Source organism: Rhinopithecus roxellana, chromosome 2 (assembly GCF_007565055.1).
Source record: "Rhinopithecus roxellana isolate Shanxi Qingling chromosome 2, ASM756505v1, whole genome shotgun sequence".
In the NCBI taxonomy this organism is placed as follows: Eukaryota; Metazoa; Chordata; class Mammalia; order Primates; family Cercopithecidae; genus Rhinopithecus; species Rhinopithecus roxellana.
The window spans coordinates 127,964,376-127,983,816 of NC_044550.1; the positions used below are offsets into that span (position 1 = coordinate 127,964,376).

General features: G+C 36.6%; 1 protein-coding gene across 1 annotated transcript in view; it reads left to right on the forward strand.

The window, feature by feature from the left end:
* Positions 1-19,441, forward strand: part of FRYL (FRY like transcription coactivator) — a 296,971-nt gene that overhangs the window by 145,626 nt on the left and 131,904 nt on the right. Inside the window, 3 exon segments of the mRNA XM_030919519.1 lie at positions 4,965-5,018; positions 7,378-7,517; positions 8,796-8,892. Of these exon segments, the coding sequence (XP_030775379.1) occupies positions 4,965-5,018; positions 7,378-7,517; positions 8,796-8,892 (291 nt within the window).

The window sequence follows — 19,441 nt, forward strand, 5'->3', positions numbered from 1 at the left end:
TAGTTTGAGGCTGCTTTAAAGAAATGCTATATGACATATTGCTGTATACACATCTTTGCATTCATTTATGTTAGTGTAGAGAATAATTTTACTTCTTAGTTGTTTTTGATGAGTTTATTTAATGAGTTACATTAAATAAACGTTTTTTAATAGTTTGTCTTTGTCTTTTAAAAATACTAATGTTTTGAGGCCAGGCATGGTGACTCACACCTGTAATAACCCTAGCACTTTGGGAGGCTGAGGTGCGTGGATCACCTGAGGTCAGGAGTTCGAGACCAGCCTGGCCAACATGGTGAAACTCCATCTCTACTAAAAATACAACAATTAGCTGGATGTGGTAGTGGGCACCTGTAATCCCAGGTACTGGAGAGGTGAGGCAGAAGAATCACTTAAACCCAGGAGGCGGAGATTGCAGTAAGCCGAGATCATGCCATTGCACTCCAGTCTAAGTGACAGTTTTTTTATTTAAAAAAAAAAAAAAAAAACTTACATATTGAAAGACAGTACATCTACTTGAGCAAGCATTAGGGCATCCTCAACTACACTATAATGAACCTAAGAAGTTAATACGAAGTCTTTGATTAGTAATTTATTTTTAGTGTAGTATATTTCTTCATGTTTTCTGTTTGTTTTTAATTGATGATAACGTATCCTTTTGCATTCAAAAATCATTTCTGAGTTCTTATGGAAAAAACAGCCCACCCCCATTTTCTGCTTCAGGAAAAGCTCTGTGAGGATGTCACATCTTCAGAAATCTTTCAGGAAGTATGGATTTGTTATGAAACAAATAAATGTTAAATATAAGGCAACAGTGTGTTTCTGAAAAGTTTATCACTCTCTCTTACTCTTCTAGTTGGCTATAACTGTGTTGAATAAATATGCTACATGAGTAATAAACTACTTGAATCAGCAGTCCTCACAATATTAAAGCTCTTTAGACTTAATATTTACAGTGAAAAAAGGTGATCAAATAAATCAAATAAGTTAGAAAGAAACCTCTTGCTGTATTCCCCACCTCCAATCTTAGATGCATAGTTCACATTAGAACAGTAAAATCCCTTTTTAAAAAAGCTCAGATTTTTCAGTATAGTCACTTTTAGAAACAGTGTTCTACAGGACTTATTATGGGACATACTCACTGTTTTACTGAAGTGTTAGAGCTAGTTAGTTGAACATATATTAGTTTATTATTGTACAGAATCCTTATGTTGCATGTGAATGGTGTGCAGTTTGATTTTGGAGATAAATGTCTTTCCTACAATATAGCTGACCAAATGTGCTTGACCTGAGAAGCCCAAGTGCTAAAGACGTTCTCCAAATCTCACCTTATTAAGAAAGTAACGGTAATGTGGCTTCAGGTGTAATCAAACATTATTCTCTTAAGTTAGATTGGGAATTTTTGTTTCAATGGTAAATACATTTGTGATTTTGTTTTCATAAAGATTAATCATACATGAGAGAAAAAAATTGGGACTATTGGATAGAGAAACTTCATAAATCTCTATATATTTGTTTATTTCAGAGAATGACTTTTTCTGTGATATGTATTTAATATAAATTTCAATTAAAATACATGATATAGACAGTTTAGAAAATCATCCTGAAAATCTCGACAGAAAAACCAACTATCATGTATTTATAAACATAATCACAAACATCTCTTACGAATATATATATAATAAGTTAAGTAACCCTATGTGGGGCAGCCAGCAAGGCAAGTAGGTAGAAAGACTGACAAAAAGAATCACATCATACATGCTATTTTAAGTTAAACTAATTATAATGGTTTGATTAATTTGATTAATTATATTTATCAATTAGCTGATATAATTTAATTATAATGGTTAATTTTATTTAAATTAACAGAACATAAAACTAAAATGAAAATGATTTAATTTTTACATTCAGATAATGTTTTTGTTACAGAGCGAATAGTTCTTAAGATATCTTTAAAGTTAAATATAAACATAAGCATACATACACACATGTATACATATACACACACACACACACACATAGAGAGAGATTTATTGACAAACAGATTTAACAATGAGGAAATTAAACCACCTCACTTCTCCATACTTCCTGGTTTTTGTTGAGGTATATTGTTATTTTAATGTTTTAAAACACTTTTATCCTGTAACCATAATTTTCGTGGCTATATTGTATTCTATAATTAAATGAATTTGCTGGATACCACCAAGTACCAGCAGCAACCCTCGAGTTTAAGGATGAGAACAAGTCATCTGTATTCTTTGTAGAAAACTCAGAAAATGAAAATGAAGTTAATAATGGTGTAATGAAAAAATGACTTATAATTGTGCTTTACATATTAATGTATGATATATGTATTCCTAGAGTTTTAAATTTATATGTATTAACTGCCATAGATACATACTTTCTTTCCTTTTATCTGTTATTCTCTAATTTATATATTGAGAACATTCTGGTCAATCTATAAATTTGTGTCTACCCGTTACTTAACTGACTACACAATATTCTAATACAATTGTCCCTTGGTGTCCATGGGGGATTGTGCCAAGACCTCCCTTGGATACCAAAATTCATGAATGCTCAAGTCCCTTATATAACATGGCATGATATTTGCATATAACCTATGCACATCCTCCCGTATACTTTAAATCATCTCTGGATTGCTTATAAGATATCATGCAATGTAAATGCTATGGAAATAGTTGTTATACTATATTGTTTAGGGAATAATGACACAAGTCTGTACATGTTCAGTACAGATGCAATTATTTTATTTCTTACTGCTTTTAATCCAAGGTTGGTTGAATCCATGGATGTATAACTCAAGGATATGGAAGGCCAACTGCTTAAGAATATACCATGACTTATTGACCCAAAGTTTTATTGTTGTACATTGACGTTGCTTCTTACTTTTTTCATTGATAGTGAATGTCCTTCTATATACTTTTTTGCAAATGTGTGTACATTTTTTCCCTGGGACATGTTCTTTTCTTGAGTCAAAGAGGAGATTAAATTAGAAATTATGTTTGTATTGTTTAGGGTTCTCCAGAGAAGTGGAACCGATAGGGTGTGTGTGTGTATGTATGTAGAAAGAGAGATTGATTTATTATAGATTACAAGGAATTGGCTCATATGATTTCAGAGGCTCAGAAGTCCCAAAATCTGCAGTCAACAAGCAGGGGACCCAAGAGAAACAATGGTGGAGTTCCAGTCTGAATTTGAAGGCTTGAGAACCAGGAAAGCCCATGATATAACTTCTGTCTGAAAGCCAGCATACTCGAAACCCAAGAAGAACTGATGTTTCACTTCGAGTCTGTAGGCAGAGAAAGACGAATGTCCTAGCTCAAGTCAGTCAGGCAGGAGGAGTTCCCTCTTACTCATGGGAAGGTCACCCCTTTTGTTCTGTTCAGGCCTTCAGCTGACTGGATGAAACCTACCCACATAGGGGAAGGCAATCTGCTTTACTCAGTCTCCTGATTCACATTTTAATCTCATCTACAGATACTCTCACAAACACATCCAGAATAATGTTTAATCAAATATCTGGGAACCCCATGGCCCAGTCAAGTTGACATGTAAAATTAACATTACAATATCCAGTGTCCATCTTAACTTTTATTTGTCCAAGATTTTCTTTACTCCCACTTTCTCTCAACCCATTGCAAAATAGCATCATAGTCCATTTCTTCAGTCTCCTGTTTTCTACTGGGTGGGAGCCTCTTTATGTACCAATGGTGATTTTTCTATACTAATTTTAGACAGTGATGTAGACTAACCCCTTTTGGGCATTTCCTCATACAAGCAAGAATGAGTACATATGCAGATGAGAGAGGGTAGAGAGACTTTAGTATCTGTTATGCCCCCTGGACTCAGTGGTTGAAGGATAGAGGGTCTTGCTTTCCACAGTGAGTCCCACCAAGTCTTCTGTGTTTTGTAGATATTACTTGCCCATAGAAGGAACTTAATATTTGTTTGTTCAGTAAAAAAATCAACAGATGCAAAGTTAAAAAAAAATTCTGGTATGTGATAGGAGAGATTGTTCTGTGCTGAAGCAAGATATACCACTAAATCAGAAACTTCTCCTGATGTCAGTTAAATTAATAGGAAGCAGTCATACTGGAAGGTTACCTCATGAAAGTATTGTACTGGCAGTATACTATTTATTTTTAATGAAATACTCTTTCTTCTTGGCTTCTGTAAGTTTGTGCAGTAACAACTTTCCATCCTCAGGCCCCAACTTTTATCTCTTTTTCTAACTATCAAGTTTCTCTCTCCACTGGTAAAGACATGATTCTTTTATATATACATACAAAATATATTTTTACATACATATGTAAGAGGTATTTTATATTACTAGCCAATGTTAGCAAATGTGTATATACAATATATTATACCCAAAGTATTTCTTTGTTTTTTTTTAACTTATATTTCTCTAACGAGTGAGGTTAAGTATTGAACACATATTTAAAAGCTATAAGCTTTTAAACAGAACGGGCATATTGCTGATTCCAGTATTTGACAACCACCTTGTTTTTTCAGATAAGAAAACTGAAGCACAGAGACCATAAGGCATCAGCCTATGGTCATTCACTTGGTGATTGTCAAGCCAAAGGTCACACCAAGGCCCTCTGGCTAGTGATAACCTTTGTACTAGGCTGCTTTTCTGTAAACTCTTGAATGAATGAAAGAAAGAACACATCCTGTTGACTTTTGAACTTAAACTTATTACAAAAGGAGATCATGAGCACAACCACTTTCTTTGGTATGGAGAATATCACAGTGAGAGCCTTGCCTCTGGAGCTACACTTAAATTAGGAGGAGGCTTATCTTTCTTTAAAACAATTTAATAACAAGTGAAAACAAAAGCAAAACCAAACTCACAAATCGAAACAGTTTATTATATAGAGGATTTCTAATATTTTATATTTGTGCTTTATTTTAATTTGTAATTTTTTTTTTTTTAATTGTAGGAGAAGCTATTGTCCAGATCTCTTCAGAGGGGTGAAGATCTTCAGTTTGATCAGGTATGCCAATTTTGAGAGAATTTTTTTTCCCCCTGGAAATAGTTTTCATCCTAATAGTCTGACCCAAATATATTCAATATTAAGGAATTCCTTAATTTTGTTTTGTGATGCTATATATCCTTGTATGCTTAATTCATTCTAGACTTGATAGTTTTTAAAAATAAGTAGTAAAATAAACTGTGATTAGTTTCACTTCATTTAGCATTGTACAACTTTGCATTGTTAATCTCTTTAATGTACCCTTTCACATTTTTCGTTTTCAGTTACATCCCTCAGTCTTTCCTTCTGTATCAATTGCCACACTTTTTACATAATAATATTTTACCTTTTAACATTTATTTATTTGTCTGTTTCGACTCTCAATCTGCATGTAGAATGCCAGTGTCTAACACGTCTTGTGCTGATCTTCTAATGTTAATTCTTCCTCTTGCTTGGATTAAATGTTGGATCAGTTTTGTTATAAGTATTTTAATATATGGTTGTTATTTTTAAAAACCAGTAACTTAAATTAGCTTTCTTTACTATGTAGTATTCCTGGGACACTTACCCAAAATTTTATATCTCAGAAATAGAGTTTAATGTTCATATTAGGCTAATTGACTAAATAAAGAAGAGTGGTTAGAATTACTTGGTGGAGACTTACCAAAATACTGTGTTCCAGGATCCCACTCCAGTTCTGCTGAAGCAGAATCACTGAGGGTGGTGCTCTAGTCCCCTGTATGTACAACAGCTTCCTAAGTGATTCTGATATATACACTTAGTAAATAGCCACTAGTCTAAGAAGAAACCATAAATAGGGCAGTAAGACCTCTGTTACAATAAGACTATAATAAGATCACCTTATACAGTGCTTTTCAAGTCTCATGCCACTACAAAAGTTATTTAGATTACTCACATCTTGAATCCATGTACTAATCAGTCCATAATCAGGATTTGAAATCTGATGAAACAACATTTTAAGTACAATTTTATTGTAAATGATTAATAAACTATAAATGATCGTGCCTCATAGCTTGATTTTTTTTGGAAGGGTGCTCACAGTAAAAAGTTCTGTGTGGTATAAACTGTTTTGTATATGTTTACAGTAGTTGATGGGTTTCATTATTCCTTCTTTAGATATTGCAAGGGATTTCCTCTGAGTGATAGTGTTAATAAAATAATAGATTTTTTGAAAGTATGGTTAAATAAAATTAGAGCCTTGTTTTTACCTTAGTTTTCTATATTAGAAACTATTTACCTGTCAAATTATGATAATTTACAATAAAAGGATGATTAAAGGAGAATACAAGTACCGAAAATAAGAACAGCCAACAGAATCAGATAAATTGTTTCATTCTTTTCTGTTTTTGTCTGGATGAAGTTTTATGCAGAATATGAAATAACAGGAAAATTAAATGTTCAATTTACAGAGGTATCAGTTTATCTTCTTCATTAACTAACTCCTGCTCTAGTCATGGAACTAAAAGAGACCTTGAATATCCTACAACCCATACTTTTTAAAATAAGTTAACAAAATGAAGCATATTTAATTGTATACTGATTTCAGAATATTAATTTTATGAGAAATGGGTTGAATTACTTGCAGAAATTTTTGTGAAGAGAGAAAAATTTTCTTGGGATCCTCAAGATGAGAAGTGACCTTAGGGACTGCTGGTGGTAGCCTGTCCAGACAAGTTGGATTTATTCATGAAACGAATCTGTGATGTTCACCTAGAATTCAGACTGTTTCAAGGATGCCCCAAATTTAGTAACATTTGTTCATCACAGTACATTTACCATTTATGTTGTCCTTTTATGTAGTCTAAGACTTACACACTTGTTTACATATTTCTAACATGCTAATTTGCAGGTAGCAGAGTAATTATAATTCTCCTCTTTGTCGTAGCATAGTAAATTGGAGCTTTCTCTACAGTTTTTACAATGTAGTCTTTGTTTCTGTCTTTTCATCCATGTAGTGGATGTAGTACCAACATTTTAGAATCATTTGTTCACATGAACACATAGGAGTTGCCGGGGCAGGAAGTACATGTTATTTGTAATGCTTCCCCCTAAGGTATCTGTGTTTAATCAGTGATGTTACTAATGGGCATGTTTTCACACATGTGAGTGGCATATGGAGGCAGGGAAAAGATTGAAAGCCATTGAGCTAAACCATGTGGATTTGGATAAAGTTTAATAGTGGGTGAAACTTAGCCAACTTTATTACTTGGCTAAACCCTTGACCCTTATTTTAATTTTAAAGCACATTTATTGCATTGAGTTACTGTGTTTATTCATTTCTAAATGATAGCTAATAAAACTAAGAGTGTGGTACATTCAGTGTTACACTTTATTTTCTGGTAATATCTTGTGTTTTCAGTTGATAAGCTCTATGAGCTCAGTAGCAGAGCACTGTCTCCCTTCCTTACTTCGCACCTTGTTTGACTGGTACAGACGCCAAAATGGAACGGAAGATGAATCTTATGAATATAGGCCTCGGTCAAGCACAAAGTCTAAGGGGTAAGTGGTTTATTTTACACTGTTTTACCTGGAATTAACACACTTCCAATGAAGGGGTGATATTGTTATCAACTGAAGGTTGTTATTGTTTGATTGCTAAGCAAAATGCGTTGATTCCTTTTGTTACAAAGATGGTAGTAAGGGAGAAGGATAGTTCACACATAAACTATAAATCAAGAGAAGGTACCAGTTAAATTAGGTGTAGCTGTACAGTACTCATACTGGCTATCATGCAAAAATTAGTAATACAAAAACGTATTTAGGAGTGCCATTTCAGCAGTTCAGTGAGCAGCTTTTAATAGTCATAAATTTAAGAAAATATTCAAAGAAGTTCCTGTTCATATGGCTTATGAAGGGAGGCAATTATTATAATACAAGAAGACTGCCAAAACCCTGTGTTATAATAGTACTGTGATACTCTTCTTGGAGCTCAATTCCTAGAACTTGTTTTCTCCTCCTTCAAATTTCCCAGGATAATCTTGTCATGCATGTAAGAGCCACCTGTGTTCAGGTGATTGTCCATGGTTTAGTGTTGGACTTCAGTAGATGCCACTTGTGATTTTTCAACTTAAATTTGTGAGGAGGATACCTTGTACTGTATTTTCATGTTGAAAAGTTAATACTTTTGTTTCAGTTCTTAACAAAAAAAATTAGTAATCAAATATGGAACAATGCTAGGTTTTCTAAATGAAATTTAAAATACTTTTCTTCTTCTTAGTAATTCTTTTAGGTTAGGTTTAAATGCTAACAGATACAATAGTGAACTTTGAATAAACACCCAGTATATAAAAAGCGAAAGAACATAAAAACATGTTAATGCATATGTTGGATTATTAAAAACCTTTAGGCCAGGTATTGTGACTCATGCTTGTAATTTGCTTTGGGTGGCTCAGGCAGGAGGATCGCTTGAGCCTAGGAATTTGAAACCAGTCTGGGCAATATAGGGAGATCCCTTCTCTAGAAAAAATAAATAAAATTAGCTGGGCATGGTGGCATTTGCCTGTAGTCTAGCTGCTTGAGGTAGGAGTATCACATGAACTCAGGAGGTTGAAGCTGTGGTGGGCCATGTTTGCAGCATTGCACTCCAGCCTGGGTGACAGAAAGAGACCCCTGTCTCAAACCAAAAAGACAAAAATAAAAAACAAAAAGCTTCATATTAACAATTGCTGTAGCACATTTTACATAGTAGGAAAACGGTAAGCAACATGAGCTATTAACTAATAGGTATTTTTAAAGTTATAATCTTAATGCGGTACTAATTTTGGGTTCTTGTTTCAGGGATGAACAGCAACGTGAAAGAGATTATCTTCTTGAAAGGAGGGACTTAGCAGTAGACTTCATTTTTTGTTTAGTTTTAGTTGAAGTTCTAAAGCAGGTAAGCTCTTTTATTTCTGCTAAGTCTGTATTCCTTATTCTTTGCTTACTGTGCCTTCATGTTTCAGTTACTTTAAGATGCTGTGTCTAGAATTTTAGTCCACATAAACTAAATTCCTGTAATTTAATTATACTTCTTTCAGTTGCCCGGGGCTTTGCTGCCCTGTACCTAGCTGTCATCCTCTCTTTTTTTCACCTTTGTATGCTATCTAAGATATAAAATCTTGTTAGCAAAATGGAGCTGAATGGAAATTATGTTAATATTGGCTTTTAGCTGTAAATGTATTTGCCTGCCATTCAGCTACTTCAGTCCGTGATTCCACTTTATTTCTCCTCTAAGCCCCCAAGGCTGCATTCCAACATGTAATAATTGTGCACTTTTAATAGAGGAATGGGATGATTTGATAAGGGTACTGAATTGTCATGTGCAAAGGGTTTTCAGTCAAGTGAGAATACCTCAGATAATAAGTTATGAATGTTTACTCATTCAATGAATATTAGAATGCCTACTGTCTGCTGGAACTGCTTTAGGCACTAAACTCATGAGATTACACTTGAATGGGATAGATACACAGTAAAGATATGAATATATAATATAATGTCAGGTATAGTCTTAGTAGATTTACTACTCCAGATCAGTATAAATGCCTGTGCTGAATTTGAAAGCTTTTTTTTTTTAAAAAGATCATGGTCTTTGAAGTTATATCATTCAAGGATGATCCATATATTTCCAGGCATGAGCACTGTATTATTTTAAAACAAGTTAGGAAACCTTAAGGTCAGAATCATAGCAATATGTGACAAACAGCAAATGTAAGATATAAAATTAATTGACAGTCTGTTTTTCTCATAGTATAAAAATATATGAATTGTATAATCAGTTTTATTTAGCTTGTGTTTTTATAAGGAATATGAAAAGACAGTTATTTGGTACTCTGAAATCTGCAAATAAACATTTTAAATATGTAAAATAGACAAATGAGTTAATTAAAGGTTAAATCACTTAAATGTATGCATTTCATAAAAATTTTTTGGTAGAGGTAGGAAAGAAATCTCCTCTGGGAGTTGTGCTAACAAGCCAAATTTGACATCTGTGATCTCTTCATTTAACTGAGTTACTGAGACCTTAAGGCAGCAGTAACTAGGGTAGGAAGAGCTCAGGACTGGAAATGGCCACAGCCCAGCAATGGACTCTGACTACTGCTCATTGCGACTTATCCCTGGTGTATCTTGTGTGCTAAATGTAGATCATTTAAGTGGATTGGTAACCAGTATTTGTACTTTTTTGCTTAAACAGTATACAGTTTCTTCCTCCAGCCAGAGAAATGGCAGACTCCCTACACTGGCATTCAGGAACCCCAGTGACATGGCCTCATTGTGCCTTCCTCCTTCGTTCATTTCCCATGGCATCCTTTTCTTAGATGTCAGTCCCACTCCTCATCCTAAAGTTGCCCAATTGCACTGGCTTCAGAACTTCAATTCACAGGCAACCCTGTGGAGGCATTTTTCCTGTCTCTTCCCCCTCATCCTCCCTGTCCTCTTCCCCTCCTTGTTGCCTTTGTAGCCCTCCTCCTCCTCTTTTAACACAGTCCAGATAGGTCTTCATGTGGGAAAAAAAATCTATAAACATAACACTTTTTTTAGTAGCGGGACCCCATCTCTACAAAATATTTTTTTAAAAAAATTATCTGAGTGTGGTGGTGTGCGCCTATAGGCATAGCTACTCTGGAGGCTGAGGCAGGAGGATCACCTCAGCCTAGGGATTTGAGGTTATGGTGACGTATGATTGCACCACGGTACTCCAGCCTGGGCGATAGTGCAAGACCCTGTCTCTTAAAAAAAAAAAAAAAAAAAAGGGGGGGGGGGGCGGAGCAAGATGGCCGAATAGGAACAGCTCCAGTCTCCAACTCCCAGCGCGAGCGACACAGAAGACCGGTGATTTCTGCATTTTCAACTGAGGTACTGGGGACATCTCACTAGGGAGTGACGGACAATCGGTGCTGGTCAGCTGCTGCAGCCTGACCAGCGAGAGCTGAAGCAGGGCGAGGCATCGCCTCACCTGGGAAGTGCAAGGGGGAAGGGAATCCCTTTTCCTAGCCAGGGGAACTGAGACACACAACACCTGGAAAATCGGGTAACTCCCACCCCAATACCACGCTTTAAGCAACGGGCACACCAGAAGAATATATCCCTCGCCTGGCCGGGAGGGTCCCACGCCCACGGAGCCTCCCTCATTGTTAACACAGCAGTCTGCCACCATCTAACCGCAAGGCAGCAGCGAGGCTGGGGGAGGGGCGCCCGCCATTGCTGAGGCTTAAGTAGGTAAACAAAGCCGCTGGGAAGCTCGAACTGGGTGGAGCTCACAGCAGCTCAAGGAAACCTGCCTGTCTCTATAGACTCCACCTCTGGGGGCAGGGCTCAGCTAAAAAACAACAGGGGAAACAGCAGAGGCCTGAGCAGACGCGAACGACTCTGTCTGATAGCTTTGAAGAGAGCAGTGGATCTCCCAACACGGAGGTTGAGATCTGAGAACGGACAGACTGCCTGCTCAAGTGGGTCACTGACCACTGAGTAGCCTAACTGGGAGACATCCCCCACTAGGGGCAGTCTGACACCCCACACCTCACAGGGTGGAGTACACCCCTGAGAGGAAGCTTCCAAAGTAAGAATCAGACAGGTACACTCGCTGTTCAGCAATATTCTATCTTCTGCAACCTCTGCTGCTGATACCCAGGCAAACAGGGTCTGGAGTGGACCTCAAGCAATCTCCAACACACCTATAGCTGAGGGTCCTGACTGTCAGAAGGAAAACTATCAAACAGGAAGGACACCTATACCAAAACCCCATCAGTACGTCACCATCATCAAAGACCAGAGACAGATAAAACCACAAAGATGGGGAAGAAGCAGGGCAGAAAAGCTGGAAATTCAAAAAATAAGAGCGCATCTCCCCCTGCAAAGGAGTGCAGCCCATCGCCAGCAACGGATCAAAGCTGGTCAGAGAATGACTTTGACGAGATGAGAGAAGAAGGCTTCAGTCCATCAAACTTCTCAGAGCTAAAGGAGGAATTGCATACCCAGCGCAAAGAAACTAAAAATCTTGAAAAAAGAGTGGAAGAATTGACAGCTAGACTAATTAATGCAGAGAAGGTCATAAACGAAATGACAGAGATGAAAACCATGACACGAGAAATACGTGACAAATGCACAAGCTTCAGTAACCGACTCGATCAACTGGAAGAAAGAGTATCAGCGATTGAGGATCAAATGAATGAAATGAAGCGAGAAGAGAAACCAAAAGAAAAAAGAAGAAAAAGAACTGAACAAAGCCTGCAAGAAGTATGGGATTATGTGAAAAGACCAAATCTACGTCTGATTGGGGTGCCTGAAAGTGAGGGGGAAAATGGAACCAAGTTGGAAAACACTCTTCAGGATATCATCCAGGAGAACTTCGCCAACCTAGTAGGGCAGGCCAACATTCAAATTCAGGAAATACAGAGAACACCACAAAGATACTCCTCGAGAAGAGCAACTCCAAGACACATAATTGCCAGATTCACCAAAGTTGAAATGAAGGAAAAAATCTTAAGGGCAGCCAGAGAGAAAGGTTGGGTTACCCACAAAGGGAAGCCCATCAGACTAACAGCAGATCTCTCGGCAGAAACTCTCCAAGCCAGAAGAGAGTGGGGGCCAATATTCAACATTCTTAAAGAAAAGAATTTTCAACCCAGAATTTCATATCCAGCCAAACTAAGTTTCATAAGTGAGGGAGAAATAAAATCCTTTACAGATAAGCAAATGCTTAGAGATTTTGTCACCACCAGGCCTGCCTTACAAGAGACCCTGAAGGAATCCCTAAACATGGAAAGGAACAACCGGTACCAGCCATTGCAAAAACATGCCAAAATGTAAAGACCATCGAGGCTAGGAAGAAACTGCGTCAACTAACGAGCAAAATAACCAGTTAATATCATAATGGCAGGATCAAGTTCACACACAACAATATTAACCTTAAATGTCAATGGACTAAATGCTCCAATTAAAAGACACAGACTGGCAAACTGGATAGAGTCAAGACCCATCAGTCTGCTGTATTCAGGAGACCCATCTCACATGCAGAGACATACATAGGCTCAAAATAAAGGGATGGAGGAAGATCTACCAAGCAAATGGAGAACAAAAAAAAAGCAGGGGTTGCAATCCTAGTCTCTGATAAAACAGACTTTAAACCATCAAAGATCAAAAGAGACAAAGAAGGCCATTACATAATGGTAAAGGGATCAATTCAACAGGAAGAGCTAACTCTCCTAAATATATATGCACCCAATACAGGAGCACCCAGATTCATAAAGCAAGTCCTTGGAGACTGACAAAGAGACTTAGACTCCCATACAATAATAATGGGAGACTTCAACACTCCAGTGTCAACATTAGACAGATCAACGAGACAGAAAGTTAACAAGGATATCCAGGAATTGAACTCATCTCTGCACCAAGCGGACCTAATAGACATCTATAGAACTCTCCACCCCAAATCAACAGAATATACATTCTTCTCAGCACCACATTGCACTTATTCCAAAATTGACCACATAATTGGAAGTAAAGCACTCCTCAGCAAATGTAAAAGAACAGAAATTATAACAAACTGTCTCTCAGACCACAGTGCAATCAAACTAGAACTCAGGACTAAGAAACTCACTCAAAAACGCTCAACTACATTTAAACTGAACAACGTGCTCCTGAGTGACTACTGGGTACATAATGAAATGAAGGCAGAAATAAAGATGTTCTTTGAAACCAATGAGAACAAAGATACAACATACCAGAATCTCTGGGACACATTTAAAGCAGTGTGTAGAGGGAAATTTATAGCACTAAATGCCCACAAGAGAAAGCAGGAAAGATCTAAAATTGACACTCTAACATCACAATTAAAAGAACTAGAGAGGCAAGAGCAATCACATTCAAAAGCTAGCAGAAGGCAAGAAATAACTAAGATCAGAGCAGAACTGAAGGAGATAGAGACACAAAAAACCCTCCAAAAAATTAATGAATCCAGGAATTGGTTTTTTGAAAAGATCAACAAAATTGACAGACCGCTAGCAAGACTAATAAAGAACAAAAGAGAGAAGAATCAAATAGATGCAATAAAAAATGATAAAGGGGATATCACCACCGACCCCACAGAAATACAAACTACCATCAGAGAATACTATAAACAGCTCTATGCAAATCACCTAGAAAATCTAGAAGAAATGGATAATTTCCTGGACACTTACACTCTCCCAAGACTAAACCAGGAAGAAGTTGAATCCCTGAATAGACCAATAGCAGGCTCTGAAATTGAGACAACAATCAATAGCCTACCCACCAAAAAACGTCCAGGACCAGATGGATTCACAGCTGAATTCTACCAGAGGTACAAGGAGGAGCTGGTACCATTCCTTCTGAAACTATTCCAATCAATAGAAAAAGAGGGAATCCTCCCTAACTCATTTTATGAGGCCAACATCATCCTGATACCAAAGCCTGGCAGAGACACAACAAAAAAAGAGAATTTTAGACCAATATCCCTGATGAACATCGATGCAAAAATCCTCAATAAAATACTGGCAAACCGGATTCAGCAGCACATCCAAAAGCTTATCCACCATGATCAAGTGGGCTTCATCCCTGGGATGCAAGGCTGGTTCAACATTCGCAAATCAATAAACATAATCCAGCATATAAACAGAACCAAAGACAAGAACCACATGATTATCTCAATAGATGCGGAAAAGGCTTTTGACAAAATTCAACAGCCCTTCATGCTAAAAAACGCTCAATAAATTCGGTATTGATGGAACGTACCTCAAAATAATAAGAGCTATTTATGACAAACCCACAGCTGATATCATACTGAATGGGCAAAAACTGGAAAAATTCCCTTTGAAAACTGGCACAAGACAGGGATGCCCTCTCTCACCACTGCTATTCAACATAGTGTTGGAAGTTCTGGCTAGGGCAATCAGGCAAGAGAAAGAAATCAAGGGTATTCAGTTAGGAAAAGAAGAAGTCAAATTGTCCCTGTTTGCAGATGACATGATTGTATATTTAGAAAACCCAATCATCTCAGCCCAAAATCTCCTTAAGCTGATAAGCAACTTCAGCAAAGTCTCAGGATACAAAATTAATGTGCAAAAATCACAAGCATTCTTATACAGCAGTAACAGACAAGCGGAGAGCCAATTCAGGAATGAATTTCCATTCACAATTGCTTCAAAGAGAATAAAATACCTAGGAATCCAGCTTACAAGGGATGTAAAGGACCTCTTCAAGGAGAACTACAAACCACTGCTCAGTGAAATCAAAGAGGACACAAACAAATGGAAGAACATACCATGCTCATGGATAGGAAGAATCAATATCGTGAAAATGGCCATACTCCCCAAGGTTATTTATAGATTCAATGCCATCCCCATCAAGCTACCAATGACTTTCTTCACAGAATTGGAAAAAACTGCTTTAAAGTTCATATGGAACCAAAAAAGAGCCCGCATTGCCAAGACAATCCTAAGTCAAAAGGACAAAGCTGGAGGCGTCACGCTACCTGACTTCAAACTATACTACAAGGCTACAGTAACCAAAACAGCATGGTACTGGTACCAAAACAGAGATATAGACCAATGGAACAGAACAGAGTCCTCAGAAATAATACCGCACATCTACAGCCATCTGATCTTTGACAAACCTGAGAGAAACAAGAAATGGGGAAAGGATTCCCTATTTAATAAATGGTGCTGGGAAAATTGGCTAGCCATAAGTAGAAAGCTGAAACTGGATCCTTTCCTTACCCCTTATACGAAGATTAATTCAAGATGGATTAGAGACTTAAATGTTAGACCTAATACCATAAAAACCCTAGAAGAAAATCTAGGTAGTACCATTCAGGACATAGGCATGGGCAAGGACTTCATGTCTAAAACACCAAAAGCAACGGCAGCAAAAGCCATAATTGACAAATGGGATCTAATTAAACTAAAGAGCTTTTGCACAGCAAAAGAAACTACCATCAGAGTGAACAGGCAACCTACAGAATGGGAGAAAATTTTTGCAACCTACTCATCTGACAAAGGGCTAATATCCAGAGTCTACAAAGAACTCAAACAAATATACGAGAAAAAAACAAACAACCCCATCAAAAAGTGGGGAAAGGATATGAACAGACATTTCTCAAAAGAAGATATTCATACAGCCAACAGACACATGAAAAAATGCTCATCATCACTGGCCATCAGAGAAATGCAAATCAAAACCACAATGAGATACCATCTCACACCAGTTAGAATGGCAATCATTAAGAAGTCAGGAAACAACAGGTGTTGGAGAGGATGTGGAGAAATAGGAACACTTTTACACTGTTGGTGGGATTGTAAACTAGTTCAACCATTATGGAAAACAGTATGGCAATTCCTCAAGGATCTAGAACTAGATGTACCATATGACCCAGCCATCCCACTACTGGGTATATACCCAAAGGATTATAAATTAGTCTACTACAAAGACACATGTACACGTATGTTTATTGCGGCACTATTCACAATAGCAAAGACTTGGAATCAACCCAAATGTCCATCTGTGACAGACTGGATTAAGAAAATGTGGCACATATACACCATGGAATACTATGCAGCCATAAAAAAGGATGAGTTTGCGTCCTTTGTAGGGACATGGATGCAGCTGGAAACCATCATTCTTAGCAAACTATCACAAGAAGAGAAAACCAAACACCGCATGTTCTCACTCATAGGTGGGAACTGAACAATGAGATCACTTGGACTCGGGAAGGGGAACATCACACACTGGGGTCTATCATGGGGAGGGGGGAGGGGGTGGGGGAGGGATTGCATTGGGGAGTTATACATGATATAAATGATGAATTGATGGGTGCTGACGAGTTGATGGGTGCAGCACACCAACATGGCATAAGTATACATATGTAACAAACCTGCACGTTATGCACATGTACCCTAGAACTTAAAGTATAATAAAAAAATAAAATAAAATAAAAAAAATAAAAAAAATAAAAAAAAATAAATAGAATTGTATATTTAAAAAAAAAAAAAAAAAGTTATGAAAGTTAAATGTTTATAATATTAATGAAGACAAAGCATTATATCTGGGGAGAATTCATTATTTTCTAATTTATCCTTTAAGGGCTGTCTTAATTGCTTAGCATAATAACAGTAATTTATCGAAAAGTTCTAATTTTTTTTTGACTAATGGCAAAACAAAAAGATGCATATGCTAATGAAATAATTGAAATGGAAAATCTTGTTGGAATGATCAGCATTTGAAATGTATTTTCCTTTTAGAGATTAGTATCAGAAGTTATTTTTAATGTCTCTTGGATGTCTTAACTATTATTTAATAAATAGATAAAATAATATATTGAGTAATCAGATTTCAATACTTTTCTAAAAACATCATAAACAATGTATTTTTAGATGATGTATTTTTTAGATGTTAGATTGGGACATTCAATTATCTTAAATAAAAATGTATGAGATCGGTTTGTATCATCTGACTCTCTGGAGATTAGAGAGCCATGCACAAGCATAAGGATTTTCACTATTTACTTAGACCCTAATAAATAAATACTTAATAAATAAAAAAAAAAAAAAAAAAAAAAAAAAAAAAAAAAAAAAAGAAAACCAAACACCGCATGTTCTCACTCATAGGTGGGAACTGAACAATGAGATCACTTGGACTCGGGAACGGGAACATCACACACTGGGGCCTATCATGGGGAGGGGGGAGGGGTTGCATTGGGGAGTTATACATGATATAAATGATGAATTGATGGGTGCTGACGAGTTGATGGGTGCAGCACACCAACATGGCACAAATATACATATGTAAGAAACCTGCTCGTTATGCACATGTACCCTAGAACTTAAAGTATATTAAAAAAAAATGAAAAAAAAAATTTGTTTTTTTTCTTTGGTGGACGCATTGTTCACTTTCACTGCACTGCACAAAATCGTTTCTGACCCATGGTTCACATGGACTCAAAGTGAACAAGAAATACAGTGGGCTTGATAGCTAACTTTGTCTTTGGATCTGTCACCATATTATTCCAACCTATAGCATCCTTTGTACTTACTTCTTCCCCTGTTACTATTATCCCCATACGCTAATTTAAATGCACTCATAAAAAAAATATATATATTTATATGTATCTCACCAAGAACATAGATACACTTTATTCATCTGAAACCCAATATAGGGATTATTTCCCCTGGTAAAAGGCCAGTCTTTGTAGCTTCTCTAATAAAACTAGAGAAAATGACACAAAAATCAATAGAACTTTCTGAAACATCACCGCTGACTAACCCAGTTTTCTTCTGTCAGAATAACGTGAGGTTTAATAGATCCAGAGAGTAAACAATGTAATATATCTAGAATTTAATAGGACTTTAACTTTTGCCACATATAATACACCTATATTAAAATGTGGTTCAGGATTACTGTGATGAGGCACACAGTCTCCAGAGGATTGAACTGTTTATACATGGTTGTTTCAGTCTTGAGGAGTAAATATTCCTTATAGGTTAGACCTTGACCTCATGTACTAGAAATTATTTGTTTCTTGAATAATTCGTTTTGTCTCTAATAATCACACATTTGGATCTCTTCAAAATGTATGAAGGACTCTATATCCTTTGCGCCAACTCATCATCGTAATAAACCCTGGGAGATGGCCATGGCAAGTACTATTAATATGCCAGATCTCTTGCTTGCTTTGTAACTTGGGGCAAGTTACTATCCCTGACTCTCCCTTCCTCTATAAAAATGTATAATATCATTTTTGTAGAATCATAAGAATTAAATACAATAATGTCTGATGCATGGAAAGTCCTCAATACGTATTATCTGTTATTTTCATTTTACGGGTGAAGAAATGTTCTTAATTGTAGTGATTTTCTGAAGATTATAAAGCAAATTCATTTATTTTACTCCAAATTTTCTCTCTTTAATGATAAAAATAAACTTAATTCTCATTGGTAAAATATGTGATACATTAGGTTGAAATGGTCAGTATTTTTAATTATTGTTATACTTTAATAATATATTATCAAATATATTATATTTATAATAAAATAATATTATTTCTGGGGTACATGTGCAGAACATGCAGGTTTGTTACATAGGTATACACATGCCATGTTGGTTTGCTGCACCCATCAACCCATCATCTACATTAGGTATTTCTCCTAATACTGTCCCACCCCTAGCCCCCGACCCCCCGACAGGCTCCGGTGTGTTATGTTCCGCTCCCTGTGTCCATGTATTCTCATTGTTCAACTCCCATTTATGAGTGAGAACATGCAGTATTTGGTTTTCTGTTGTGTTAGTTTGCTGAGAATGATGTTTTCCAGCTTTATCCATGTCCGTGCAAAGGACATGAATTCATCCTTTTTAACGGCTGCAGAGTATTTCATGGTGTGTATGTGCCACATTTTCTTTCTCCAGTTTGTCATTGATGGACATTTGGGTTGGTTCCA